Below are 14,059 nucleotides of genomic sequence, written 5' to 3'. Positions count from 1 at the left end.
AAGGATTCTAGAGCTTTGGAGAGATGGGGCAAAAAAAGTGTACACTTCTGCTACTTTATCCATTAGGACTTTAAATTGTCAATTCCATATGCTAAAATATCAGCAATTTCTGCTTTCTGTTATGAAACAAAAGCTAGGTGCCATTTCTGTATGTGCAGATAATAAGGAATTACACGCTTTGATGCATGCTACTGAGCAGGTGGGGAAGCATGGCTTACACTGTTGTTTTGATGCCTTGGAGGCTTCATGAAGGGCGGCTGCCACTGGCACAGTCATTAAGAGGCATGCTTGGTTAAAGGAACAAAACTTGCCTGATAAAGTGAAAGCAAAGTTACTGGATGCTCCTGTTCAGCATAATGTTTTGTTTGGGTCTAAGGCTGAAGAGGTGATAAAGAAAATGGAGGATAAGGCAAAATCCATGCAAACTGTTAAGGATTTCTTACAAGTTCAGCCCCCAAGATTTAGCAGAAATTGGCCAACTAAAAATTGGTCCTTTCCCAGCTCGGACAGGCCTCAGAGGGGTAGATATAGGCACTCCAGAGGGAGGGCCCAAGCACAGACCTCTTACAGACCTGGAGTACTTCCACCCCCAGGGGTGGAGAGGACAGACCTCAATCTTATAGAAAACAGGCTCAATGACTCACCCTGCATGGCTCCAGGAACCTCTCTCCTGGAAGCCCCTCTAGGAGGAAAACGCTCTTTTTCACCAAAATTGGACTTGCATAACCCAAGACAAGTGGGTTCTGGATGTAGTTTCAAGATGTTACAAATTCCACTTTCATACCGTGCCAAGAACAAACGGATGGCCAGACCTACCAAAACTTCAATGGGCAGAGGCATTAAACCAGGTGGGATCCCTCATGGCTATGAGGGCCATAGAACTGGTTCCACAATCAGAGACGGGGCAAGGCTTTTACTCAAGGCTCTTTCTAGTTCCCAGAAAACAAAATTCCTGGAGACCCATCCTGGATCTGTCAGTCTAAATACTTTCCTGGAGATACCAAAGTTCAAGATGCTTACTCTGCAGCAGCTCCTGCCAATGTTGAGCAAAAATGCATGGATGCTGACATTGGATTTAAAGGAGGCTTACCTACACATCCCTATCAGACAGGAGAGCAGAAAATACCTCAGGTTCAAGGCCGGCTCGAAACATTACCAATTCTCTGCGCTGCCCTTGGGCTTGTCTACTGCACCCAGAGTCTTCAAGTGCCTGGCACCAGTAGTAGCTTATTGCAGACTCCAGGGAATTCAAATTTACCCTTATCTGGACGACTGCCTTATTCAAGCAGACAGCAAGGATGTCCTACTCCAGCACCTGGAATTTGTTCAAAATCTACTCAAGTACCTGGGATTCACTGTGAACATAAAAAAGTCAAATTTGACACCCACACAACAGATAACTTTTATGGGTGCTCTTCTAAACACAACAACCCAGATGGCATTCCTGACATCCGAAAAACAACTACAGCTGGCTTCAACTTTCAAAACCCTGGCATTAATGTCTCCGCTAACTGTAAGTAAATTCCTGCAGACTTTGGGTTACATGGCTTCCTGCATCCTTCTCATACCATATGCAAGACTGCATATGAGAAAAATACAATGGTACCTAAAAAGTGTATGGTCCCAGCATTGCCACAGTCTAGAGACACAGATTGCTGTCTTGCCTTGCCTACAAAAGGAATTCCATTGGTGGACCATGGCATGTCTTCAAAACAAAGGGAAAGCCTTCAGTCTGCCTCCAGCCAACCAAGTGTTAACCACGGACGCCTCTGATTACGCATGGGGAGCCCACTTGCAGGGGAAAGGCCTGCAAGGTTTTTGGACAGAGGATCAGAAGCCCCTACATATCAATTTAAAAGAGAAGTTAGCTGTACAGAATGCCCTCTTGGCTTTCAGGGATCTTCTACATCCAGGACAACTACTGATATGGACAGACAACACCACAGTTATGTGGTACATAAACAAGCAAGGGGGTTCACGCTCCTACCCCCTTTGCAGACTAGCCATGACTCTATGGAACACAGCTCTAGCTTGCAATGTGGATCTACAAGCTCAGTTCCTGCCAGGGAAACAAAATGTTCTGGCAGACAGCCTGAGCAGGAACCTGTCAGACCCACACGAGTGGATGCTAGACATCCAAATATTCAAGATGATTACAGAAGCCTGGGGCTGCCCGGACATAGATCTATTTGCATCCCCCCTCAACTACCAGTTACAGATTTTTTGCACAAGGACATATCACAAACTAGCATGGAAAGTGGATGCTCACTCATTCAGTTGGAGGAACCTCTCTGGGTATGCCTTTCCCTCCTCTACCTCTTCTTCCACGGGTGTTATTAAAGATCAAGCAGGACAAACCCAAGATGATTTTACTGGCCCCAAATTGGCTTCATCAATTTTGGTACTCAACACTGATGAATCTATCCCAGGAGCTTCCTTGGATTCTACCTCAGATTCCAAATCTTTTGTCCCAACACCAGGGCCAGGTTCTGCACTCTCATATCAAAACTCTCAGCCTGGCAGCCTGGCGTATTTAGGGTCTATGATTAATCCTACCCTTCCCAAACAGGTCATGGATGTCATCTTAGAAGCCAGACGGTCTAGCACTAGAAAATCATATGAAGGTAAATGGAAGAGATTTTGCACCTGGATGCATGCTCAAGATTCGGATCCTCTCATTCCTAATATCCCATTGATTTTACATTACCTGACAGACATGTTACATAAGGGTTTATCCTTCTTCTCCATAAAAATACATGCCTCCGCTATCTCTGCACATTACAATACAGATCCTCCAATCTTTTCACATCCACTTCTGAAACAATATCTCAGAGGAGCAAAGAATTTAAGGCCCCCTAGGACATCACCCATACCTGCCTGGGACCTCAACTATGTTCTGGAAAAACTCACTCTGCCTCCTTTTGAGCCTGCTGCCACATCTGATATTAAGTATTTATCATGGAAGACAGCTATCTTACTGGCTTTGACTTCAGCCAGGAGTCTCGGAGTTACAAGCACTCATGGCTGTGGAACCTTATATTATTTTTCATCAAGACAGGGTGTCTTTAAGGACTAATCCTACTTTCATGCCTAAAGTGGTTTCTAAAGTGGCTTTAAACCAAACTATTCACCTGCCAACTTTTTTCACTAATCCACAAAATAAGGGGGAAAGGATCTTGCATTCCTTGGATGTGCACAGGCAGCTTCATTTTTACCTGGATAGAACCAAGGGTATCAGGAAAACAGAGCAACTGTTTTTCTTATGCAGCAAATTCCCAAGGCAAAGCTATTTCAAAACAGACCATTTCTAAATGGATTGCTCATGGAATCAGATTTTGTTACTCTTATCATGGAAAGCAAATCCCAGGAAAAATTAGGACTCGCTCTACCAGAGCTGCTGCTACTTCAGCTGCTTTTCTCAGGGGAGTACCTACCAAAGATATTTTGGAAGCTGCAACTTGGAGTTCAGTGCATACTTTCTCTAAGCACTATAATCTCCCTCTGTATTCTAAGTCTCGGGCAGGCTTTGCTTCTGCAGTCTTGCAGGGCCTTCTAGCCGCCCCTTCTACTCTATAACCACCACCCTTTATCTCAGCTTTGGGATTCAACCATACAGTGATGACTGCAACAGTGAAACATGATGAACATAGTACAGTTGTGTACACTTACCATAAATGTAGATGTTTGAGTGTCTTCACAGTGGCAGTCTGGGTTACCCACCCTCCTGTCCCCTCTTATACTTTTATTAGTGTGGTTTCCTACTTCACCCTTCTTCTGAGGTGTATTTGCTACAGGGTATGGGGTTTTGTTGTATGTTACATTTTTGTTTTACTATTAGCCTTCACTTTTGGGAACCTGACATCTGGGGCAAGAAAAACTGGAGAGCATGGCGTCGGCTGGCAGCTTTGTACTCCTGGCGCTCTGACGTCAGGGAGCATGACTGAACAGCCGACGCCGGACCCAGACTTTGGGATTCTGGCCGACCGAGGGCTGCCTGCCGGCAGGAAGAACCCTACAGTGATGACTGCAACAGTGAAGACACTCGAACATCTACATTTATGGTAAGTGTACACAACTGTACTTTTGTCATTCTTGGAAGGAGCGAGTAAAGCCTTATCATTTGTCAGGGATAAGGTGCCTGATTCCTTTGCTAGTGCTGTGTCTTGAGCCAGTCTCTTTCCAGGAAATCTCCCAGGAAGAAAAAGCAAAAACATAAAAGTTTATTTTAATTGTATATATTTATTTATCCTTTAACTGGGTTAGTTCCACTTGGCTAGCAACCTTTTTTCAGGGGAGACCCGAGGTACTGTTTGCACTATTTGCTGAAATTTGGCCAGGGCTTTGGGAAGCTTACCCTACTATTTTTGATGGGTGCAGTGGGATCTTATATCCACCTACCACCAACTCAAGCAGATGTGACGTAATTTAACATCTCATACAAAGGATAGTACACTCAGGAGTGCAGCACCGCCCTTTTATTGTGCACTGAAGTGTCAGCATTTGATCTTCGGGGTGTTGGGAATAGATCCCACAGCTTTCTACATGAAAGGCAAAGGTCCTACCTCTTGTGCCACTGATATTGATGTTTTCTTCTGCTACGTCTTTTAAATATGAACAGGAAACATTTGCTGGGATTTGCTAACTCATTATTTTCTCCTTTTAATGTTTTAAATCCTGCTGCCTCTGTCTTTTAACAAAAAAAAGAAAAAATTTCCCCCTCAGTCTTTAAATGATTCCCAGTCAGATAAGCAGGGTGTTGAGGAGTGAGATTCTTCAGTTAGAATCTTCAACTTGAAGAGAATTCTCAGAAAAGTGTTTCTTCAGATTTTCCTCCTGAATAATTATCTTTTCCTGAAACCTTTAATGTAATGAATGATTTATTTCAGTGGGAACATAATGAAATTGCTATATGCCAGCAAAAATACTATTTGTTACAGCTGGATTTTCCCTAGTTTGCAGCTTTTCCTCCTGTGTATTCTTAAACTTTCAGACTTTTTTACTGTTCTTGATTCTGGGAGACTTCCCTTCTTTAATCTGAGCCTTCCTGTCATTATGTTTGAAGTTCTGCTTCTTAATGCTGTGTGGAGACTTACAATTTTCTTTAAAAAGAATTTTGAAAATTTAGGAAGGTTTTTACTAAATCTTGAACTCTTTGCCATAGAGAATGTTTCTTTTGCAGCTTGTACTTTACTTGACAGTCAGCTAGCTACCTGTCCCCAAAAGTCTGATAGGTAATACAAAGTACCTCAGATTCATAAATTCTTATATACCATTCCCAAATCAGGTCCCAAAGTGATTTCTATACCTAAACCACCTTCTGCTAAGTGTATTGTAAATGGTAATCCATTTCTCTCTGACAAGGACGGGAAAGCATTTGACGGGGTCGGGAAGAAAGTTATTCTCCTGCTACCTTAATTTTCAGAATTTTGAATTGCCAGGCTCTTATGTAATAATTTTTTACTGACATGTTTACAACATGAGAAACTTAACTTTTAACCTCCACTTCTGAGGTGTTAAAAATGTAATTCTTTAATTATGTTTGCATCTCCGGTAACTGAGTACTCTGAAGTGCTCTTACAGTTCTTCTGATACTGTTTCTATGGCTGCAACTACTGATTGAGTTATGAGAAGATTTGCTTGTTGTGTTCTCAACATTTGCCAGAATATGTTAAAGCTGAGATTTGGAATTCTCCCTTGGCTAGAGATGTGTTTGACCTCTCTGCTCTTCTGAGGTCCTTAAGAAGTTTGTGAGAGGGAAATTGATTGAAGGGATAAATAAGATTTTTCAGCCCCTCTATTCAAAGTTCAGTATAAGCCTTCCTTCCTTTTCAGAATTATTTTTCAAGAAACAGAGTAAGCAGCCTCAGCAACATTTTTAGAAGCCAAACCTTAAAAAACAGTGACAGGAAGGCTCATAAAAAAGGAGAAACCTCTCAATCTAAGAACAGTCCATAAAGTCTGTCTACCTCCCAGCCTCTCCTCACCTTTCCCACCCGGGCAATCCTTCAAGTCTCTCCCTTAATCTAGTATTCCCAATGCCCACTATGGCATTAGATTGTCTTGGACAAGTGGGTTATAAGTCTTGTACAACAGGAGTACAGGTGTTAATGAGTCCCTTCCCCTATTTCAAGGGATTCATCCTCATCCTGCAAACCAGATGACTCGGGTTCCTTCTGTCGTAGATGATGTTTGCTCGGGGGGGGGGGTGATAGAATTTGCGCCTTTAGCTCAGATGGACAAAGGCTTCTATCCAAGGAATTTTCTAGTATCAAAACAAGTGAGAACTTGGAGACCAGTCCTATACAATTGCTTCCTCAATCAGTTTGTCAGGATTCTAAAATTAAAATGTTATCCTTTCAAATCCTGTTACCTTTCGTGCCCACCCGCAACTTCATGGTTTCTTTACATTTAAAATGTGCTTTATCGTTACATTCCAATTCGCAAGGAACTTGAACATTTTTTAAATTTTATGTCTAGCTAACATTACCACTTGTCTTGCTGTTTAGTCTGTCCACTGCACCAAGGGTATTTACAAAGTGCCTAGCTCCAGTAACTGTTCACTGCAAGCTTCAAGGCATTCACATCTTTCCATGTTTGGGCAGTTGTCTTACATTTGCAAATATGTTATTTAGGTGTCAGGATTTCCTGACATGGGTCATTAAAGTCATACTCAATCTGGGGTTTCATTTGAATTTGCAGGTATGTCTCATCCCTTCTTGCTCTTAAGTTTTTCTGGGATGTCTTCCAGATTTGTCCCTTGGAACAGCTTTTCTTCCATTGGACAAGTTACAGAAGTACATTGAGATCTTCCTGGAGTTCTCCAGCCAATCTCTGGCTTCTGCAAGGCATTTTCTCAAGATTCTAGGTTTCATGGCTTCTGTGATTCTCATGTTCTCCTTTGCCAGACTTCACTTGAGGGGAATTCGATGGTACCTCAGGTAGTCTGGACTCAGTATTAACATGCCTTATCTTTTTTTACATTTTTAGGATTTGTCAAAAGAGGTATATTGCTGGATGGATCAATTAACTCTCAGTCCAGATATATCCTTCAGCCCCCCTACCAGTCTTTCACAACAGATGCTTCAGATGTTGCTTGGGGAACCGTTTCAAAAGGGGTAAAAGTGCAAGGTCTGTGAAACTCCCAAGAACGGATAAAAGCACATAAATGTCAGAGAGATTTGGAAGTGATTGATGTTTTAAAGGTCTTAAATAATCTCTGTTCCCCAGAACCTCTGCAGGTTATCACAGACATCACAGCTGAAGAAATTCTGCTCTAGGATTCTTTCCAAACAGGCTTGGAAGACAGATGCCTTTTCATTCCCACAGACAGGAATGTTTCTGTATGCTTTACCACCCTTTCCACTTATTCACATGATCATTGTAAAGATTCTGAGGTACTCTCAAAATATGATAGTGGTGGTGATGACTGTCTTTTAACTAGGCAAAAGTCGTTCTCCCTCCTTTTGAAATTGGCCAAGAAAAATTACCAGCAGCTTCCCTGTCTAGTGGATTTACTCACAAGACTGGGATTGTTTGATGCATTACTTCACTTAGCTGTCTGGATGATAAGTTGTAAGGAACTTTTTTCCAAGGACATGCAGTAGGTATTAAAAGAGATGAAAACTGCTGCTAGACAGTCCTGTATTTGTAAATGGAAAAGATTTTCTAGTTGGTGCCATTCCACGAACCAGGACCCTTTTAAGGCCGGATTGACCCTTGCTCTAGATTACTTGTGCAAGTAATTGTCCTCTGGCTATTATTACTGTTCTAGTAAACTTGTAGAAAAGCACCTCAAATCAAGTTGGATAAACACTAACTGTTTTATTGAAAGACCCAACACTAATGGCATCTAGTACCAACTGCCAGTACAATTCTCTATACTCTACAAGTGTTTCCCACATACCACCCCTAGGGTCAACAGTTACTACTTCTAGAATAAAAAAATGAAATACAGATGTTTTACAAGCAATACTATGTTTGTATAATGCGTTGTTTTCACTTTTAGTCCTAATGTAAAGATGTTCATATATTCTTTGTTTTAATTACCTTTCACTTTTACCCACGTAAAAGGATTCACATTCTTTACATACAGCCAAATAAATAATACCTTTCGTATTACAATTGGCTTAGGTATTAAACATCAATTTTCTTTTCCTAGCTTGCAAGTATATGAATTCTCCTGTTTTTAAGTGGGAACAGTAGTTACAACTACCACACTTGTACAAACCTTTCTTCTCTCTTGTAACCTTTTCTAAATTACATTTGTAATACGAAAGGTATTTATTTGGCTGTATGTAAAGAATGTGAATCCTTTTATGTGGGTAAAATACAATACTCCACTCGGGCATTATAGATAAGCTCACCAGCTTAAATATAAACCCCTATGTCACTAGACGGGTTGCAAACTGGCTCAAGGACAGAACCCACATGGTTAGAATTGCTGGAGCCATGTCAGACTCCAAACCAGTTACAAGTGGCGTCCCACAAGGCTCAGTCCTGGGACCTCTCTTGTTCGGTATATATTTCTCAGAGGTACAGGCCAACACGGAAGGACTGTGGCTGACCAAGTTCGCAGATGCCTGCAAACTGGGCGCCATAATCGGCTCTCCAGCCAACACAAGCATCCTCCAAAAGGGCCTCATAGAAACAGACAACTGGTGCCAGAGCCATGGCCTCAAGCTAAATGCCAAAAAGTGTATAGTCATCCCCTTTGGCAAAAACAAAGTGCCCACAAATTACCACATAGGTGGTAATCTATTAAGTACAGAAGAAGTAATTAGGGACCTGGGGACCCAAGTTGATAGCAATCTCTCATTTGACAACCACGTGGCCAAAGTGGTTAGAAAAACATTTTATATAGCCCACCTAATCATGAAGGGATTCACATCTAGATCAGGGGAGGTCATTGTGCCTCTTTACTCATCCCTCATCAGGCCCATAATTGAGTGCAATGCCCCTTTTGGGATGTACCTTACCAGACATCTGCAGCAACTGGAAAGACCCCAAAAGTACCTCACCAAGAGGATCAAAGGGCTCAAACAGATGCCATATGCTGCCCGGTTAAAGAAACTCCAGCTCTGCTCAGTGGCATACCACATGCTCAGAGGTGATCTGTGCCTGACGTATAAAGCCATGTCCAACCCAGAATTTTAATGTTCATGCTGCACCTCAGAAAATACAAATCCTGTCGAGCTACGCGCTCGAGAGACTTGAACCTCAGCACTGAAATAAATAGGACATGCTGGAGGACAGATTCATAACCCAAAGGCTCCCTTCACTCTGGAATAAAATCCCAGTCCAGGTTAGGCAGAGTCCCTCATTGACTCTCTTCAAGAGGAATCTTGAGTGGATGGGAGATCGTAGGTTTACCCCGGGTATCACTTCTGTGTCACTGTTAGACAGAGGCACAGTATACTAACCTCGAAAAAGGGCATAGCAAAATTAATTTAAAATGGGTGGCGAAAGCCAAACACACTCTAGCTAGGCTTATAAATGCCCTAGGGCAGATAGCCTAGTATGAACCTAAAAGTGAAAGGAAATTAAAACAAAGAATATATTAACATCTTTACGACATTAGGACTAAAAGTGAAAACAACGCATTATACAAACATAGTATTGCTTGTAAAACATCTGTATTTCAGTTTTTTATTCTAGAAGTAGTAACTGTTGACCCTAGGGGGTGGTATGTGGGAAACACTTGTAGAGTATATAGAATTGTACTGGCAGCTGGTACTAGATGCTATTAGTGTTGGGTCTTTCAATAAAACTGTTCGTGTTTATCCAACTTGATTCAAGGTGCTTTTCTACAAGTTTACTAGTTTTGCTAAGCACCATCCATTTCTTTGTGGTTTTATTATTACTGTTCTGTCAAGATTAATCTTTCTGGCCATTTCTGTTTGTCTGTCGATGGATTCCACCCCCCACCCCCACCCCCCCCACACACACCTCTCTTCTAGTCAAGCATTTAAGACTTCTTGCATATCTGTGCACCTGTAAAACAAGCAGTTCCTTGAAGTTTCAACTTTGTGCTTGAGAAACTGACATTGTTTCCATTTGAACCTGCTGGCTGGAGTGATTTGAAGTTCTTATGGATAAAACAGTGTTGCTCATTGGTCTAACTTCTGTAAGAAAGGTACGAGTTACACGCACTTATGATAAGCCAACCCTAACTCGTTTTCAGAGGACAGGGTTTCTTTGAAAACTAATCCTTTTAGACTAAGAGCATCTTTATTGAGTTATCGCTTAAGATGTAGGCAATTATACATTTATATAAATGAAACAAACCACATTGACATTTTCGGTTGAAGATGTTATATAGGACATATATTCATCTTATACAGTCATTGTCAATTGAATATTGCATAGTGCATTCAGTTCCTGCCTTCCCTTAAACCTCATTCCTCTTGCAAAACATTAGTAGTCTGCATATATTGTTCCCACAATCCCCATTTTGTCTATGCATATTAATCCTACCCTTTTTTAAAAAATCACACTTAGTGTTTTTTTTTTCTCTCTCTTACGATATTCACTGCTTCTAATATGGTTGGTTTAGACTTTGATTTCCATTTTCTAGTAATTGCTTTTTTGAGAGACACCAGAATTAAACTCTGAAAGGCCTACGTATGTCTAGGCATTTCAGATTCTGTATCACAGCTCAAAAAAATTATTTCCTTAGTTACACCAATTAGCCCACCCAGTATTTCTGACAGAGTAGTCTGCAGGGAATTTTTAGTCTGACAACTCATTACACTCCCAAAAATATGTTCCAAATTACCTCTTTCTTCCCCAACAGAGAAGTAATCCTTTTATGCCAAAGTGGTCTCAAAGTTCATCTCAAGTCAGACCATTAATCTCCATGTATTATTTGGAACCTAAAAAAAAAGAGAGAGAATCCTGCTTATTTTGGATGTCCATAGGCAGCCAGGTACTACCTGGACAGAATTAAACTTTTCAGGAAAGCTGATGTTATTTGTCTCCTATGAAGGTTAAAAAAAAAGAATGTCCTCTGTCAAAATGGACAATTTTAAGATTGTTTTCTGATGCTATTTCTTTTTGCTATGCTCACCATGATAAAGCCCCTTCCAGATAGGGTTAGGACCTATTCAGCCAGGGCTTTTGCTTCATATGTGACTTTTTAGAAACTTCAGTTTCCTGAGTTTTTGTTCTGTGCTCCCAGTGCTTTGTTGTTGAATCGTATGTTTTGTGGGAATTGAGATCACCAATAATCAGCCTAGCAGGTCTTGTATTTATCAAGTACCAGGAAAGGAATTGTGTGGTAGCTGAAGTGACTATATTAGAATTATGATATTACCCAGTAATGTTAGATTGCTAGAGCTGCATACATTGGTGAATGGTGAAGTATTGGTGTTATTACAATATCCAGAGATAGGCATCTTCAGCATTTGTTACAAGTGCCTGAGGTGTTTTTAGAAGACTTTTGAAGTATTTTAGAAGGTTTTTCTGTAAAGTGTACATACTGCTACTTTGGGCTGGTGGTGGCTATAATGCCGTTTCTGCCAGGCACATAGTTGGGAGTATGGGTATGGAATAAGATATTGGAAATCTGAAGGAAGGTTCCTGTCTGAAGGCTGGATGCCTTGCATTCCCATGTCTTGTGGCATGCTAGCAGGGGATGGTCCACAGAAAAGTTTGAAATCTGCTATTGGAACCTTCCTAGGATAATAAGAGAGAAATGGAGTCAAGCCTCTACTGTTATTAAAGTGCCCTCACAAAGTTCTCTTTACTTGCAATGAATGGTCTCTAATGTTTGTTCGAGGAATACAGACAGAGAAGCAAGCATGATATTTGATTGAATTGTAGATTTTTTTGTGAGACAATATGGTTTTCTTTTCCTGCAGTAATAACAGACCTTTGGTAGAACACTTGAAGCTGTGAGTTGAAAGATACATTGTTTCTTTTCCTGTAATCATACATAATTTCCTCTGTTTCATATGCAATGCAAATATAGTTTTATTTTTTGTTAATATAATTTATTTTTCATTGCAGAGCTTACAGAAGTTGAACCTAATGTATTTCTGCGGCCTTTTTTGGAGGTGATTCGATCTGAAGACACTACAGGCCCAATCACTGGGCTAGCTCTAACATCTGTAAACAAGTTCCTTTCATATGGACTAATTGGTAAAAATAGTTTGTACTCCATATATATAGAAAAAGTATTCATAATCCTAAAATAACCGCAAGACACGCGTCTTAAATTGGCTTTATTATTTGATCATCATGTATTTCTGGGATGTCTTGGATGTTCTTTTCTGAAGTAACACCATACCATCAGTCTCATTTTTCATGTTACTCTGATAAGGGCATGACATTTCAGTGGTTAATTTGCTCCTGCTGGTATTGTATACAATGAATAATGTAAATATGTGCACTTGAATATTTTTGACAGCCTTTGTCATGTATTGTGCCTAACATGTAAACTATTTTTTTTCTTCATGGAGGGTTACAGTAGCAATACATTTTAACATTTGCATTATATGCTTAATTTCTTTATCACAGTCAGAGTTTATTAGCCATCTGGTATTCCCTGTGAGGTCTTTAGCTAGTCCTATGTCAACATTCTGTAGAATATTCATTGGGGGTATTTGGCACAAATGTATAGCTACCATTTCTGGGGGCCTTCTTCATTTTTATTTTTCAAATGTTTTACATCCTACATGAGCAATGGAGTAATTTCAGCAGCAAGGAATTCTATCATGCCTCACAACTGTCAAGATTTTTGCAGAATGGCTAGATTTTTTGGCTCGTATTTTTGGTCTCTTCCTTATAAAATATTTTTCTGGCAAGTCATTGAGGATTGAAGTCACTATTAACAGACATTTATTTTCGGACTTCACATCCTTCAGAAAATACATGCTTACACAAAATCTATTATTCTAACAACTTTCTAAGTGTATAAGAGAAATATTTAAAATTTGTCCGTATTTGCCTTTTGTCCCCCCATTATTTTTGGCATTGTCCATATTTATTGCCCTTGGAGGTTGAGAGGTGTGCGGTACATACCCTTTCGCTCCGAAAAATGTGAAGCCAGCTGTGGGTGCCTTCTAAGGTTAACTTGCCCATATGTTGTGAATTCCATGCAGCCAAACCTCTGCTGTTACAATGAGCGTCCTCAAGCAGTTCTGTTTTTGCAGAACTAGTAATTTGGGAATGGCCCCTAATGTTTGGAGAAATTCAGTAAGAGGGCCATGCGTGCTATGTGGCTGAATTAGAGCTTTATTTGTGATTATGATAAGTTATTAAAACAAATACAAAGGAACTGGCAATTGAGGTATAATAGGTTCCCCACACCTTCCTTTAATACAGAATATCTGAAGATTTAGAGTTTTTGTCCCAGTACATCAACTCATCAGAATCTGAACTTTACAACATTAAAACTTTTTAGAGAGCAAGAGCATTGCAATGATTGGTTAAAACACTTCCAGTAAGATGTTACCTACTTGTACCATGTTACTTCCCCATTTTTATACAAAAACCATGTGAAAACATATTTAATTAAAAAAACTAACCTAAAAAATTGTTCTCATCATGAACCAGTATAAGAATCTAATAGTTCATAATCTGTTAGTACAATATAGGACTAACTGCATATCCTGTTTCCCGTACAATGAGACATTATTCTAGTAACATACATTCAGGTGAGGGGACAAATTGGGTACCACATGGTACAGGGGAAGTGGTAAGAACTAGAGAGGATGAAGGGGATTATTACCACCATGGTCAGTACGAGCCTGGTTATTCTGAGGAAAATTCCCCTGGATTTTCCTCCTGTCAGATGCTCAGTAAGACTAGTGAGCAGAATATTAGAGAATGAGAACAAACTTCCCAATTTTGCCACCTCACCACAGAAGCAACACCCCCATTGGGGTAAGAGAAAGAACAAGAACAACTTGAAAGTAATGGGCCTATTTTGTATACCTTTTAGGGATACAAGATGTACAATTACAGTAACCGAAATATCACTAGGGAATATTTTACACTCTTTTTAAAAGGTTTTAAATTTATACCTCAGCGAAAGGTGAACAAGGCAGACACCTTAACT

At 40.3% G+C, this 14,059-nt stretch overlaps 1 protein-coding gene across 5 annotated transcripts in view; it reads left to right on the top strand.

Annotated features, from left to right (window-relative positions):
• The window catches only part of GBF1 (golgi brefeldin A resistant guanine nucleotide exchange factor 1), a 4,751,435-nt gene that overhangs the window by 1,042,939 nt on the left and 3,694,437 nt on the right, over window positions 1-14,059 (top strand). For all 5 annotated transcript variants that reach the window (XM_044055999.1, XM_044056000.1, XM_044055998.1 and 2 more), the window contains exon 4: window positions 12,007-12,138. In XM_044055999.1, the coding sequence (XP_043911934.1) occupies window positions 12,007-12,138 (132 nt within the window). The remainder of the gene's footprint in view (window positions 1-12,006; window positions 12,139-14,059) is intronic.

This window comes from Protopterus annectens, chromosome 14.part0 (assembly GCF_019279795.1).
Source record: "Protopterus annectens isolate FY-2018-M chromosome 14.part0, PAN1.0, whole genome shotgun sequence".
Taxonomy (NCBI): domain Eukaryota; kingdom Metazoa; phylum Chordata; order Ceratodontiformes; family Protopteridae; genus Protopterus; species Protopterus annectens.
Note: the sequence above shows the minus strand (reverse complement) of the source record. Positions and strands in the feature narration are given on the sequence as shown.